This window comes from Myxocyprinus asiaticus, chromosome 38, assembly GCF_019703515.2.
Source record: "Myxocyprinus asiaticus isolate MX2 ecotype Aquarium Trade chromosome 38, UBuf_Myxa_2, whole genome shotgun sequence".
Classification (NCBI taxonomy): Eukaryota; Metazoa; Chordata; class Actinopteri; order Cypriniformes; family Catostomidae; genus Myxocyprinus; species Myxocyprinus asiaticus.
This window is the reverse complement of record NC_059381.1, coordinates 4,727,775-4,741,086: the sequence shown is the minus strand read 5'-3', so window position 1 is coordinate 4,741,086 and position 13,312 is coordinate 4,727,775. Positions and strand designations below refer to the sequence as shown.

At 37.0% G+C, this 13,312-nt stretch overlaps 2 protein-coding genes across 5 annotated transcripts in view; both read right to left on the bottom strand.

The window, feature by feature from the left end:
- Positions 1-13,312, bottom strand: part of LOC127428673 (urinary protein 1-like) — a 226,678-nt gene that overhangs the window by 185,848 nt on the left and 27,518 nt on the right. The gene's annotated exons all lie outside the window — the stretch shown is intronic.
- LOC127428671 (urokinase plasminogen activator surface receptor-like) overlaps positions 6,941-13,312 on the bottom strand; it is a 10,946-nt gene continuing 4,574 nt past the window's right edge. Inside the window, exons 5-7 of the mRNA XM_051677178.1 lie at positions 9,591-9,725; positions 7,391-7,498; positions 6,941-7,195 (exon numbers count right to left, since the gene is read on the bottom strand). Coding sequence (XP_051533138.1) covers positions 7,005-7,195; positions 7,391-7,498; positions 9,591-9,725 — 434 coding nt within the window. The 3' untranslated portion in view covers positions 6,941-7,004. The remainder of the gene's footprint in view (positions 7,196-7,390; positions 7,499-9,590; positions 9,726-13,312) is intronic.

Below are 13,312 nucleotides of genomic sequence, written 5' to 3'. Positions count from 1 at the left end.
AATATCCAAAACTAGTCTAATATTATTGGCAATATGTCTATTCTTCATGAATCTTGATTGTGTTTGGTCAATAATTGAGTCTAGTACAGTTTTAATTCTCTCGGCAAAAATCGCAGCAAATATCTTATAATCATTATTTAATAGACATATTGGACGCCAATTATCAATAAATAACAGATCTTTCTTTGACTTTGAAACAAGTGTAATAAGACCTTGATTCATACTAGATGGCAGCTGACCATTGGACATACTCTCATTGAATACACGCAATAAGAAAGGCGTCATCTGCTGGGCGAAAGATTTATAAAACTCTGCTATTAACCCATCTGTTCCAGGGGATTTATTCTTTTTTAAATGGTTAATATAATCCAGTATTTCTTTAATAGTTATGGATTTGTCACAAAAAACTTATCTTCTGTTCAAATATTCTTAGAATCTTTTAACATAGAGCAAAATTTAGAAATTAACTTAGAGTCAGAGGTAATCGGACCATTAATATCAAGTTGATGTATAGTATTGTGATTTGCACGCTGTTTTTCCAATCGGAAGAAATAAGAGGAATTTTGCTCGCCCTCCTCAAGCCATTTCTTCCTAGAGCGAACGAATGCACCCTCAGCTTTCCTTCTGTAAATCTCGTCTAATTTGTTCAGTGAGTCTGTTAAATTTAGCTGATCTTCTTCTGTAAAATTATCTATGCCCTTCTCTATAATGGAGGAAATATGCGCTATAATATTATCTTCCTCTACCCTCCTAGCCCGTACACACATACTACCATAAGATCTCAGGAATTTTGCAGATTCGTATTTGAATAACTCCCAGTTTTTACAAAAAGATTGTTCTACAGTTGCTATTTATACTCGAGTTCGCGAGGTTACGCGCGACAAAAAATGACGTCATCGCGGCTTTGGCGGAAGTGCACTTTGTCTTCGCAAGACCTTTTTCACACTCCGGGTTTTGGAACGCGGAAGTAAACGTTTGCAAGGTAAAGTTCGACAGCGGTGAATGGGAGATCACAGCAAATATTATTTTCACGTACCCTTTTTCTCCAAGACCAAAAGAAAAAGTCCACTATTACGTTTGAATGATTTTCCAGAAGAGGAAAATAATAGCGAGCGGTGGATTAATACAGTCAGATAAAGAGAAGATGCCAAATTTACTGTCACTCTCTCAGCAGCTATAATAGAAACCCCCTCACAGCTGTAGTAATTTATTTATTTATTTTAAAACTAATTCCAGGGTAATATAACAATAAGCATAATGTTATAAATTGACACTCAAAAAAAAAAAAAAAAAAAAAAAACAATTATAATAGAAAAGAAAATTGCAATATTTACGCTGCTAAATAAGGCAGAAACGTGTCATCACAGTCTGTGAAAAGGTCTATTCGCGCAGCAGTGTGCATCCACTGATATAGAACTGGATCGCTGACGCAACGGTAAACTGACAGCAGGAGGTGAAGCCATCTTGGTATGAGCGGCCATCTTGATATGCCCAAACTCTCATAGAGCATCAATGACTGACAGGCGAAAACAACCCTGTTTCACCGTCTCCGACCTGCGGATACGACAGTTGCATTTCGCCCTCTAGTGACAATCATGTTTAATGTTTGATTTGCTTGTTATGGATAATACACGTTACGAGGGAGAAGATATACGCGGACCGCGATATCAGAGCATCCACCTGCCCCGGTGTTCAGTCTATCAGTGCAGCACAACAAGGGGCAAAACTGTCCAAAAGTTGTGTAAGTAGGAAAAGATGTAATATCAGCTAGTTTAGGGTGACAATACGTCCTTACCCCCGAAAGTGAATTAAAAATATCAGACTGGGATTTAAAAGTTTATTCCCGAAGGCCGCAGACGGCCTTAGTTTTCAATTGTTTACATTTAGCACATGTGTTTAGTATCGCTTTATTAAGTAATCTGTTCAACCAATACACCATTTAAAAGATCTGCAGATTCCTTCCAATGAAAGCATTAATCAGTCTAAATTACTTTCAGCCGATGATTTTTTATTTTGTGTAAAGAGTGCACAATAGACCACCCAACAAACAAACAGGAAGTCTGTACCTTTTTTTTGTTATAGCAGTGTAGATTTTGATCCAGCAATGATGACATCCATCTGTTTTGACTGCAATAGTCCATTACACGACATCATAGTAAATATTTGCCCAAAAACATGCGAAATTGTATAAAAATCCATAGAACTTCCATTGTTTACATCATGAAATCCGGTAAACACGATGATGTCATTCTTTTTATTCGACAAACTATGCGCGTTGACAAATGCACAGGGATAAGCATTTACAAAAAGCTCATTTTTGCTTGTATCACTTTCAAATTTGAAACATAGCTTTAAGCATAAGGATTGACTTCAAGTCAGAGTCCTTGGAGAGAGCTACCGAGCTTCTCATTACAAACGGACTGAAAGTACTCGGACCAGATTGTAAACTTACGGCATTATTCTCAGGAACGGCATTAACAAATGCTACACTCTTAGACTCAACAGCAGAGTTTTTCTGTTTCCAAGCTTTACAGTTTGAAATGAAATGCCCTGGATCGAGACAGTAAAATCATACCCGCTTATCCTCGTTTTTCTTTGATCCTTGCAAAATAGATTTAACAGGGTTAGCCATTGACAAATTCCTAGCTGTTTTCTCTTCCGATGAGGAAGTTTTAACAGAACGCACAGAAGGGAAGACATTTCTGTATGCAAGCACATACTCATCTGCCAAAACTGCAGCCTCAGCAAGTTTACTTTTTGTTCGTTTAAATGAACTACGACACCTTCGGGAGTACAACTTTTAAAATCCTCCAGCAACAAAATTTCCTGAAGTTCTTCAAAAGTCGTGACCCTGCTTGCAAGGCACCACTTCTCAAACAGTACCCGCTTTACTCTCATGAACTCAGTGTAAGTTTGGCAAGGCAACTTCAAACATAACCTAAACTTTTGCCTATACACTTAAGGGACCATTTTGTATGCACGGAGCACTGCAGACTTAACAGTGTCATAATCTAACAAGCTCTCAACTGACAATGCCGCACACGCCTCTTGAGCTTTGCCAGCAATATTGCTCTGCACCAAGAGCCCACAAATCCCTTGGCCAGTTTAATCTTGTGGCAATACGCTCAAACGCAATGAAGTACGCGTCCACTTCGCCTTCACGAAAGGGAGGGATCAATTTTACGTACTTCCCCACATCAAAAACTGTCTCTACCGGTGCAAGAACACTGGAAGAGGGAGGACAAGACCTAGGCAATGGAACCGGCCTACTATTAATGTCTGGACTTCGAGGTCCAACTTTTGGAGCTTAATATCTCGATCCGCCTCAATTTCCAGAGCCCTCAGTTTTAACAGCTGTGTTTCATGCTCCTGTTTCTTAAGTTCGTGATCTAATACTTTTAGACGAAGCGCAGTCAAAGGATCAGGAATCGAATCGCATACTTTATTAGAAACAGAAATTGATACTTCCGACACAACTTCCCCACCCACGTTAGAATCTGCTGGCAAAAATTGTAAATGGGAAAAAAAAGACTAAAAAGGGAAGCAGTGGCTTCAGGAGAGGGCAAAGCCAAAATAGCAAACGCAAAAAGCAAACTAAAGAAGCAAACCTTTTATTAAACTACCAAAGAAAAAAATAACACAACTATACCCTAGCTCCCTTCCTGGCCCTAAAACAGGAGAAAACAAAGTTCAACAAAAATGGCACCCACCTCCCTACAGCTTCCAGATAAACATCAAAATAACATCAAAACATCAAAATAAGCAACCAATAAGGTAACTAATAAACTTGATTTTAACAATAACAGCAGAAACACACACAAAAAATAAATAAAGAAAGCACAGTTCTTATGATGGACCAACCATAAAGAATACGTCTTTGGACGTAACACCTAGTAAGTAGTGGGAATTGGGCATTCCAAATTGGGAGAAAAGGGGATAAAAAAAAAAAAAAAAAAAAAAAGAGTTTATGTGAATGTAAGCATGAATGTAAGCATTTCAATGTATCTTTTATAAGCATAAAATATAGTAGAGGTGCATTCTACATACTGAATGTCGCAGAGACTGTAGCATTGGTCTTTAGATTTAAGTTGTTTTGAATGGTTTGTGAGAAAAATGTTTAATATTGTAGCATATCTATATGCATGTATACATTTATAGGAGTAAGATCAATAAATATTCTATTAGCATTTTTAAGGGATGATACAAGTATTTGTCCGGTGCCTTAATATCGAATAAAAACAAAACCAGATTGAAGTTTGATGCTTTTATTACAAAGATTCTTTTAAAGGTTTGAAGTAGTTGTGTCTGACTGGCAAACTACGTCTTCTCACTTCTACATTCTGCTGATTCAGATGATATTTTCTCTGGGCTGCCCCTTATTGTTTCATAGTATAAACGCCTGTAGAATTTAAGGAGTTGCGGACAGTCTGCGGTCTGGCGCACTGCGGTGCCAGGCGAAAGTAGAGCCGATGGATTAGTCATGCCACCTCATTCCAAAAACCCCGAACTCCAAAGATGCCAAATGAGCTTTATTGAGACCAACATTGTGCAGAAACAGTTGTTAAAAACAAAAATAGCAAAATAGCGCCCTCAACTGACAACTGTTATGAACAACACGGCCAGGGTTGGGAAGATTACTTTTAAAAAGTATTCTGCTACAGATTACAGAATACATGCTGTAAAATGTAATTTGTATTCCATTAGATTACTCAAGGTCAGTAACGTGATCTAAATACTTTGGATTACTTCTTCAGCACTGGCCGATTTTTTCACTTGTTTTACTATAAACAAGTAAATAAAGTACGAAAATTCACTTATATTAAAAAAACATTCTCTCAAAAAAAATATCTTACGCGGTTTTGCTACTCAAGTGTATTTATCTTGTTTTAAGGATTTTTAGATATTTTTACAGAAAAATTAGATTAAAGTTCTAACTAGAAAAAAGTTATGCTTCAGTGTGAGAAATTATGATGAGAACAAGACAATATACCTGAAAAAACTTGACATGATCAGAGTGGAGTGCTGCTTATATTGTTTTTCATACTTCAGTGAATCAAACTTCTCGAGGGATATTGTGTTTAACATTCGGTTTGGCGAGTGGCGAGGTAAAGTTGCTGTAAATGTTTAGGTACACAGTATCAGAGATGATCACGAGTCTTTCATCTGAAGTCAGAGTCAAGTCTCGAGTCTTTAACACTGGAGTCCAGGTCAAGTCTCGAGTGTGGGATTTCCACGTATTATTAAAATACTCGAGCAGCATTATTATAACATCCATCTCGTATCCATTTTAATAGCAGGTTATTCCTTTTATAGTGATGTACAACTTCCGAATATTGAATATATGTTGAGATGAGTTTGAAGTGCACTTTATGTTGATGCATGTAGCATATTAGTGCTGGTATTAATTTAAAATGTTGATTTAGTAATTAAGTAGAAGGGCTTAAGTAGATCATAGAAACCATTGCCGCCAATAGTCTCTATGATCAACTTAAGCTTGCGATGCTTTTGGGCACCAGTTTAGGCTGGTATTAACTAGTCTTTTTATCAAAGTGCTGTAATCAGGACTTTCCTTTTTAAAATGAGCTATTTTCAACTTACTGTAGATCATTTGATGTAACACAGTTCTTAGTGTAAATGAGAGAAAATGAGGCAAACCTTGAACCGCAGTGAGATTTTCTCCACTGATTCACATCTGTTCACATTGGAGAACAGCAGTAAGCCAGAGTCACACTGGAGTGATGTCAACTCCCCACTTTGATTGGCTAGATTAAAGCTGTCAGTCTAGAACTAGTGGACCAATGGGGATGCTAAACCCCGCCCTGTTTTGCATGAAACTCTACCTGCAAAATTTGGAAGGGCAAGTAAAGAACTTGGAAACGTGAGCAAAGAAAAACACAGCAAGTGTGCAAACAATTTTAATAAGAGCAAAAAATGTCAGATGATTTTGCTTTCGATTTTTTTTTTTTTTTGTCAAAATATTTTTAAATGTGTTTTTAATTTTTTGATTCGTGTTTATTATTTTTTGATCTACAAGCGCAATACATTAGGTGGGAAATTTACTCCATAGTATGATGTTAGCCAATCACAACATTGGGCATTTACATTGAAGTCTTAAAGGGCCACACAGCTTAAAACCGAGAGTTTGGGTGGAACATTATTATATGTGACTCAGTTATGACTGTTTGGTGCAAAAAAACTTTACTAACATTATAAGTGGACCTCAGGGAAGATAATAAAATTATTTAAAAAAAAGAGCATGACCTTTTAAGATCAAATAAAACCAAGGTCATTTTAAAAACAGTCTAAAAGCTACCTGTTTATGGTATTAGAGCAGTACCCACTTCCCTCCCTAAACAATGGAGACCAGCGTTTCCATCACGCTCAAACAGCGCTAACAACCTTGTCCATGTGCTCCAACACTGGTCGTCCATCTTTTTTCCCTCCTAGTGGCGGCTTGCTTAAATACAAAATTTTCCCACCATTTTCAATTGATTTATACCATTTTGTTAAAATCAAATTAACTCTTGCCTTCCCGTTCTTAAATACAATATAACTGTATAAATCCATATGATGAGATAAAGAGTTAAAAGCTAATAAATAGGACGGATAAAACATTTGCACAATAAAACCCCAATAAATATTGAAAAGTGAAGTAAAACAAGAAATAAGTCATTCGAACACATTAAAATCCCGTGATGGAAACCGACTCATAGGCTCTCGATCACAATGAGTAAGCATTATTTTAATTTGTTTCTCAAAAAAACATAAAAAGTGTTTGCCTAAGTTGACAAATTTTGATATTTACCAATATCACTATAACCACTCTGGGGGCCTTTTACCCCATATGTGGGTTAAAAGGCTTCTTCTGCATTTTCATGATGAATTTTCATCTAAACAACCTTTTGCTATAATTTATTTTCAAACAAATTATGTTGCTTCATTAATAGTCAATAAAAAGACATTTATTTTTTCAATCTTCATACACTTTGTGAAACTCAGTGAACTCAGTGAAACAGGGTGTAGGAGAACAGTGGCAACAAGAGAAGCATGAGGCTTTGGGTGAAGCTCTTTGCACTGTTACACAGGTTCCCCTGACAGCATGTGACATCTACAAGATTTGGAATTGATGTTGCGGCATCACAGACAGATTTAGAGGCACATCCTTTTAACGTAGTTGACATGCCGCCAATATTCCCTGATGAAAAGAGAGTAAAAAGAAGTTGAGACGTAAATAAATGACATGCAAAGGCAGAGCTTGCCTCTTTGTACCCTATACTGTATTTAAGACAGATTTTTGCATCATAATATGTTCAGGATAATATATGGCCCACCAATGATGGAAAGACCAAATAATTACTTGAACTTTCTTCTTCAGTTACCAGATTCTTACCTGTCGCTTTAATGCAGTAGTCTTCATTCCCTGAACAACTCAACACGTTTGAGCAGTCTGGTCCATTGCAAGAGTAACACTGCTTCCCATTGGGGGTAGAGCTGGGATCTACAGAAGAGACAAGGGTAATTTTATAACGCTATATTGTGAAAAACGTTTACGCTTAAAACGTTAAAGTCTCCATATAAATAATTCAGGCACATGAGGTATCATTTGAAAGCTTTGAATCTAAACTTTTCAGAGATAACCATCACTTCTGCATTTATGTTACTTAAAATTACAAAAAGGCCTCAAAACAATCGCGTTGAAAATTAGCACCCTCTAGAGGTAATGGGGTAGACATTTTATATGAAAATAAATGTCCTTCACATAGCACCTAAATGGATAACTCATATATCAAATGAAAGCTCTCGGGGGCCTGGGTAGCTCAGTGAGTAAAAACGCTGACTACCACCCCTGGAGTCATGAGTTCGAATCCAGGGCGTGCTGAGTGACTCCAGCCAGGCCTCCTAAGCAACCAAATTGGCCCGGTTGCTAGGGATGATAGAATCACATGGGGTAACCTCCTCGTGGTCGCTATAATGTGGTTCGGTGGGGCACGTGGTGAGTTGTGCGTGGATGCCGCGGAGAATAGCATGGACCTCCATATGTGCTATGTGTCCGCGGTAATGCGCTCAACAAGCCACGTGATAAAATGCGCGGATTGACATCTCAGACGCGGAGGCAAATGAGATTCATCTTCCTCCACCCAGATTGAGGCGAGTCACTACGCCACCACAAGAACTTAGAGCGCATTGGAAATTGGGCATTCCAAATTGGGGAGAAAAGGGGAGAAATAAAAAGAAAGCTCTCACTCTGTACTGCACAGATAATTTTGTTGCCCTAATACCACAGTTCGAAAGATTTTCAGAAGAATCACAGAGTGAAATATGATTTCTGTAGTCATCAAATACAAACGTCTCTTTTATGCTCCCATAACTGCTGCTGTAAGCCCTAAGTAGCCAAAAACTTTATATCTACTTTTATGTTATGAAGTTCTCCAAAATAATTATTATTATTTTTTTTTTTTTTTACTTGTCTGTGAGCTTGCTTGGCTGAATAATTCAATGTTATATCTTAGAGGTCCAGAACAAATATGTCATGCAGAAGGAAAAGCATGTAAAACAAAACATCAGAAAATATGTTTTCGACTATTGATGATAAAATGTTATATTATAGCAAAGTGGAGAAACTCAGTTTTCTAATGACACCTAGATTGAGCTTCAGAGGCTAAGATATTCAATGAAACAACAACGGTGGTGCTTGAACTGAAAATTAGACTGAATATCTATGGACGAACACACCTGTGAGGGCTAAAATTCATTAGAGCGCCACCTACATTTCAAATCTGTATATTGTGATGGAATGTGATAGAGAAAATAATCTTTTTGTGCTTTCTGCCACCTAGTGGAATAAAATGAGACTTTTCAAAGTGAGTTTGAGGAAACAGAACCAGAATTACATCAAAGTTAGGGGAAACAAAATCTGTTTATTATAAGATTATAAACACAATATTATTTATGAATAATTGGAGTCTTTTTTTATTTGGGTGGTTCTCTGAAAAATGAGATACATTTTTTGCAGTTAGTCCACAGTATGTGTGAATGGTGAGCTTTTAAATTTGAGTGTGAAAAATTGTGGGAGGCAGCCCAAAAATGCACCAGAGTTAAGGGATTAACACATCAGCTACACAATGATTCAATGAAAATTTTCTGCATTTTTTTACAATGAAAAAATTAAATATTGTTTTCTTGTGTAAAAATTTATTATAAGCATATGCATGAATTATTTAAAAATATCTGACATATTTAAGTCGACATGATCTCAAAATTGACATTTACTATATACCTTTTCCTTCATCTGTGCATTTTATGCACACACACACACACACACACACAAAAAATGTTGTCTTTGTAATCTTTCATCAAAATGTAATAATGTGCTCCGCCTATGAAACAACTTTATCTTTTCAGCTGACATCACCAGGCTCTCTTCAATTTCAGCCCCTCCCCTATAAACACCTGTCATATAGAGATTACTTCTCATGGTCCAATTAATTCTCAATGAATGAAATTAAGTCCCAAACTACATTTTTCTCTTGTTGAGCACATTTCATGTTAGCTTTTAAGGAGATTATTATATGGATAATAAAGGACAATACCTGGAGCATCTTGGATATTACAGAGGTCAGTGTTGCAGCACAAAGAAGAAATCTTAACGGTGCCGAGGTTCACGTTCCCAGTTTGACAATCATTTGGCAGAGCACAACTCTTTATTTTCATGTTCACAGAAGTGCCTGAAAACAATGATATAAATGAATCATGCAGGAATAACAATACTTAATGCAATAAGATCAGTGATAATTTAACGCAGTGATATCTTCTTGGAAATGTTGCCATGTAAATCTGGCTAAATATTAGTCATATAATAACATGTACTGTATAATAAAATACATGAAAATATGTAGTCAGAATACATTTGGACTATACTGTTGTCATGTGTATTCTGTTGATTCATGTCTTTTATTTTGAAATGTTAGTTCCTGGTTCATGTCATGTGTTCCTGTTTCCCTTGTCATGTGATTCCTGTTTTCCCTCCATGTTCTTGTGTCATGTTTTCATTGGGTTATTGTTTAATTAGCTTGTTATGAGTTCTGTTTGTTCATTGGTTTATGTTCTCCCATGTCTTGTATTTAAGCCCTCATGTTTTCATTGCCTAGTCGTGGAGTATTGAATGTGATTGTATGTGTTGGTCAAGCCATGGTCAAGCCATGTCTAGTCTTGTTATAGTCAAGTTTCAAGTTATGATTGCTTCATGTTTGTAGTCAGGGTTATTGGATTTCACGGTCTGTAAATAAACTGCACTTGGGTTCTTCATCTTCACGTCCTCGTCATCATTGTCAGCAGTTCCAGCTTATGTTACAACTGTACAAAGTGCAACAATATATAATGAGGCAAATATTGTTTAGTAAGTGATTGATTGGTTGTCAGCTGTTATACAACTTGTAACATTTAAGCATAAATTGTTTCACACTGTATTTCACTCTGATCTCACTAGCGACAGTTGGTCGAAAGTTCTTCAGCTAAACTCGATCTGTGCTTCCCGAAATTCTAACCACTGTCCCCAGTGGCTGAAGCGGAAAGTGTTTTTGAACATCTGGGCACATAAGCTCCAGTTTCCGGGTGAAATGTCCACAGGGTGACGCCAAAAGCGAGTTTTTAGTATTTTTAGTTATAAATTATGTAATACAGTCAACAGGAATACATATTTATTAACCTGACCCAAACCCCAACCCTAAACCTAACCGTCAGTGGAGTAAAAATGTAATCTAAGATGGTAAATAAAACTCAGAATCGTGCTCATCAATGATAATGCAAATACGATTACTTTTTGGTTTCAATGTGGGACAAGAATGAGTGGTGGTGGCATAGTGGGCTAAAGCACATATCTGGTAATCAGAAGGTTGCTGGTTCAATCCCCACAGCCATCACCATTGTGTCCTTGAGCAAGGCACTTAACTCCAGGGGGATTGTCCCTGTAATAAGTGCACTGTAAGTCTCTTTGGATAAAAGCATCTGCCAAATGCATAAATGTAAGAACCCAGGACACTTTTGGTTTGATTGCAACATGTTTACTTCCCATGTGATCATGTTGCAATAATCAGTGTTGGGTGTATCTGATTACAAAGTAATAAATTACTGTAATCTAATTACTTAAGTAAAAAAAAAAATTCATTTTAAATTCTTGTAATCAGATTACAGTTACTGACTTTCAATTAAAATTATTACTTTATCTTGATTACAGTGATTTGTATAATACATTTATAATATGAATTGTACGTCTGTTAGTGTTTCTGTGACAGCTGAAGGAACATTTTGAATTTGAGCAGAAAACCAAAAACTAGGGATGTCATAAATCAATATATCGATTATTGATTGGCATGTTATTTTATCAATAAATTTGAGGCATCGATATATTAACATCAGCCGTTATTTAAATTAGAAGCCTAATTTGTGTGCTTTCAATTCACTGCCAGATGCATTCCATTCAATGTAGCCTGATGTAATAGCTTTGGGAGACCACAAAGGGGTGACATAACATTTACTGAAGCCGGTAGTGGCATGAACATGCCATCACAAACACATTACGAGCTGGTGGCAGTCCAAAGTTTTGAAAGTTTTTGTAGTTCTTCAAGAATTAACAAAGTGATGTTGATGAGTTTGCATGTTTGTAATGATGTACTGCTGGCATAGGCAATGACGATGAAGTAGAGAGAACCCAAGTGCAGTTTATTTACAAAAGTGAAACCAAAACCCTAACTATAAATGTGAAACATGAACTTGACTAGACTTAAAGGAGACCTATTATGCCCCTTTTTACAAGATGTAATATAAGTCTCAGGTGTCCCCAGAATGTGTCTGTGAAGTTTCAGTTCAAAATACCCCACGGATCATTTATTATACCATATTGTAAATGCTTCTTTTTGGGTGGAATCAAAAACACACTTTCTTTTCGTGTGTGTCTCCTTAAATGCAAATGAGCTGCTGCTCCCCGCCCCCTTTCCGGAAGAGGGATGTGCCTTTACAGCTTGTGCTTCGGAAACTATAGCAACAACAAATCAGAACCAATATGACTGACACCGTAAATACCAGAGTTCAGCCATGTATGTATGAGCAACCGTAAACGACGCAAAACATAAGCATTTTAAGTTTGTGATAGTGCTTCTTATGTAGAAAATCACTTCCTGCCCTCCATCTGCATTTCACACCACAGCAATGCAGTGACGTGACGTCATGTGCAAACAAGCTATAACGACATAGCTCTGGTCTCCGTGAATACAATCAGAGACAATGGTAACTTTAGCTGCATTAGCCGTGGAATCAGCTAACAAGCACATTCGGAAAGGCGATTTGCAAACATTCACAAAATATAAAGTGCGATACTTACATCTTCAGGATATAAAGCTGGAACACGAACAGTTGGTTCTGATCCATGCTTGAGTCAAATTTTTTGAAAATCCTGCTTTATATTGACCCTCATTCACAAAGCAGTCCAGTGTAAAATGATTTGCTCAAACATACACAAATTTTGGTATGTTTTGGGGCACATTTTCTTCAAAAATAAAACTTGTCCACTGCGTCTTCAGTGGCTCTGATGCCGGGTGTACGTGAAGACTCTTATGTTCACTTTTACAGCCAACAACAGAACACGTATGACGCTTACGAAGTTGAGACATTATTCTTTTCACTGTGACTGCTCCAGCGCGGAAAAAAATGGCAGACTGTGTGTCGATCACTCAGGGGAGGATCTATGATAGGGTGGAGTCCGTCATCAGTCCTGGGCGTTGCCTGCTCTAATGCGACGTCACTTTAGAGCGGATACGAAAACCAGTCATTCTGAGACACCGTTTTTGATTAATAGAAATATAAGAAAGAGGAGTGGGTGGACATTTAACATTGTAGGGTGGTTGTGTACACACACTGCTGACACACATTTATGTTCAAACACCATGTAAAAGTGAATTTTGCATAATATGTCCCCTTTAAAACTTGACATAAACATAACTAGACTAGACTAAACTAGACTAGACTAGACTAGACCACATACATTCAATACTTGACCAAAGACAATGGGGAACATGAGAGCTTAAATACAAGACATGGGAGAACAAGACAAAAAAGTTAACCAATGAAAAACAGAACTCTAACAAGATAATTAAACAATAAACCAATGAAAACAAGACACATGAACATGGAGGGAAAACATGAAATAACATGACAAGGGAACAGGAACTAAACTTTTCAAAATAAAAAACACGAATCAACAAAATACTCTTGACAATGATAGTGTATGAAACTGGTGTGACTGCAAACTGAACTATTG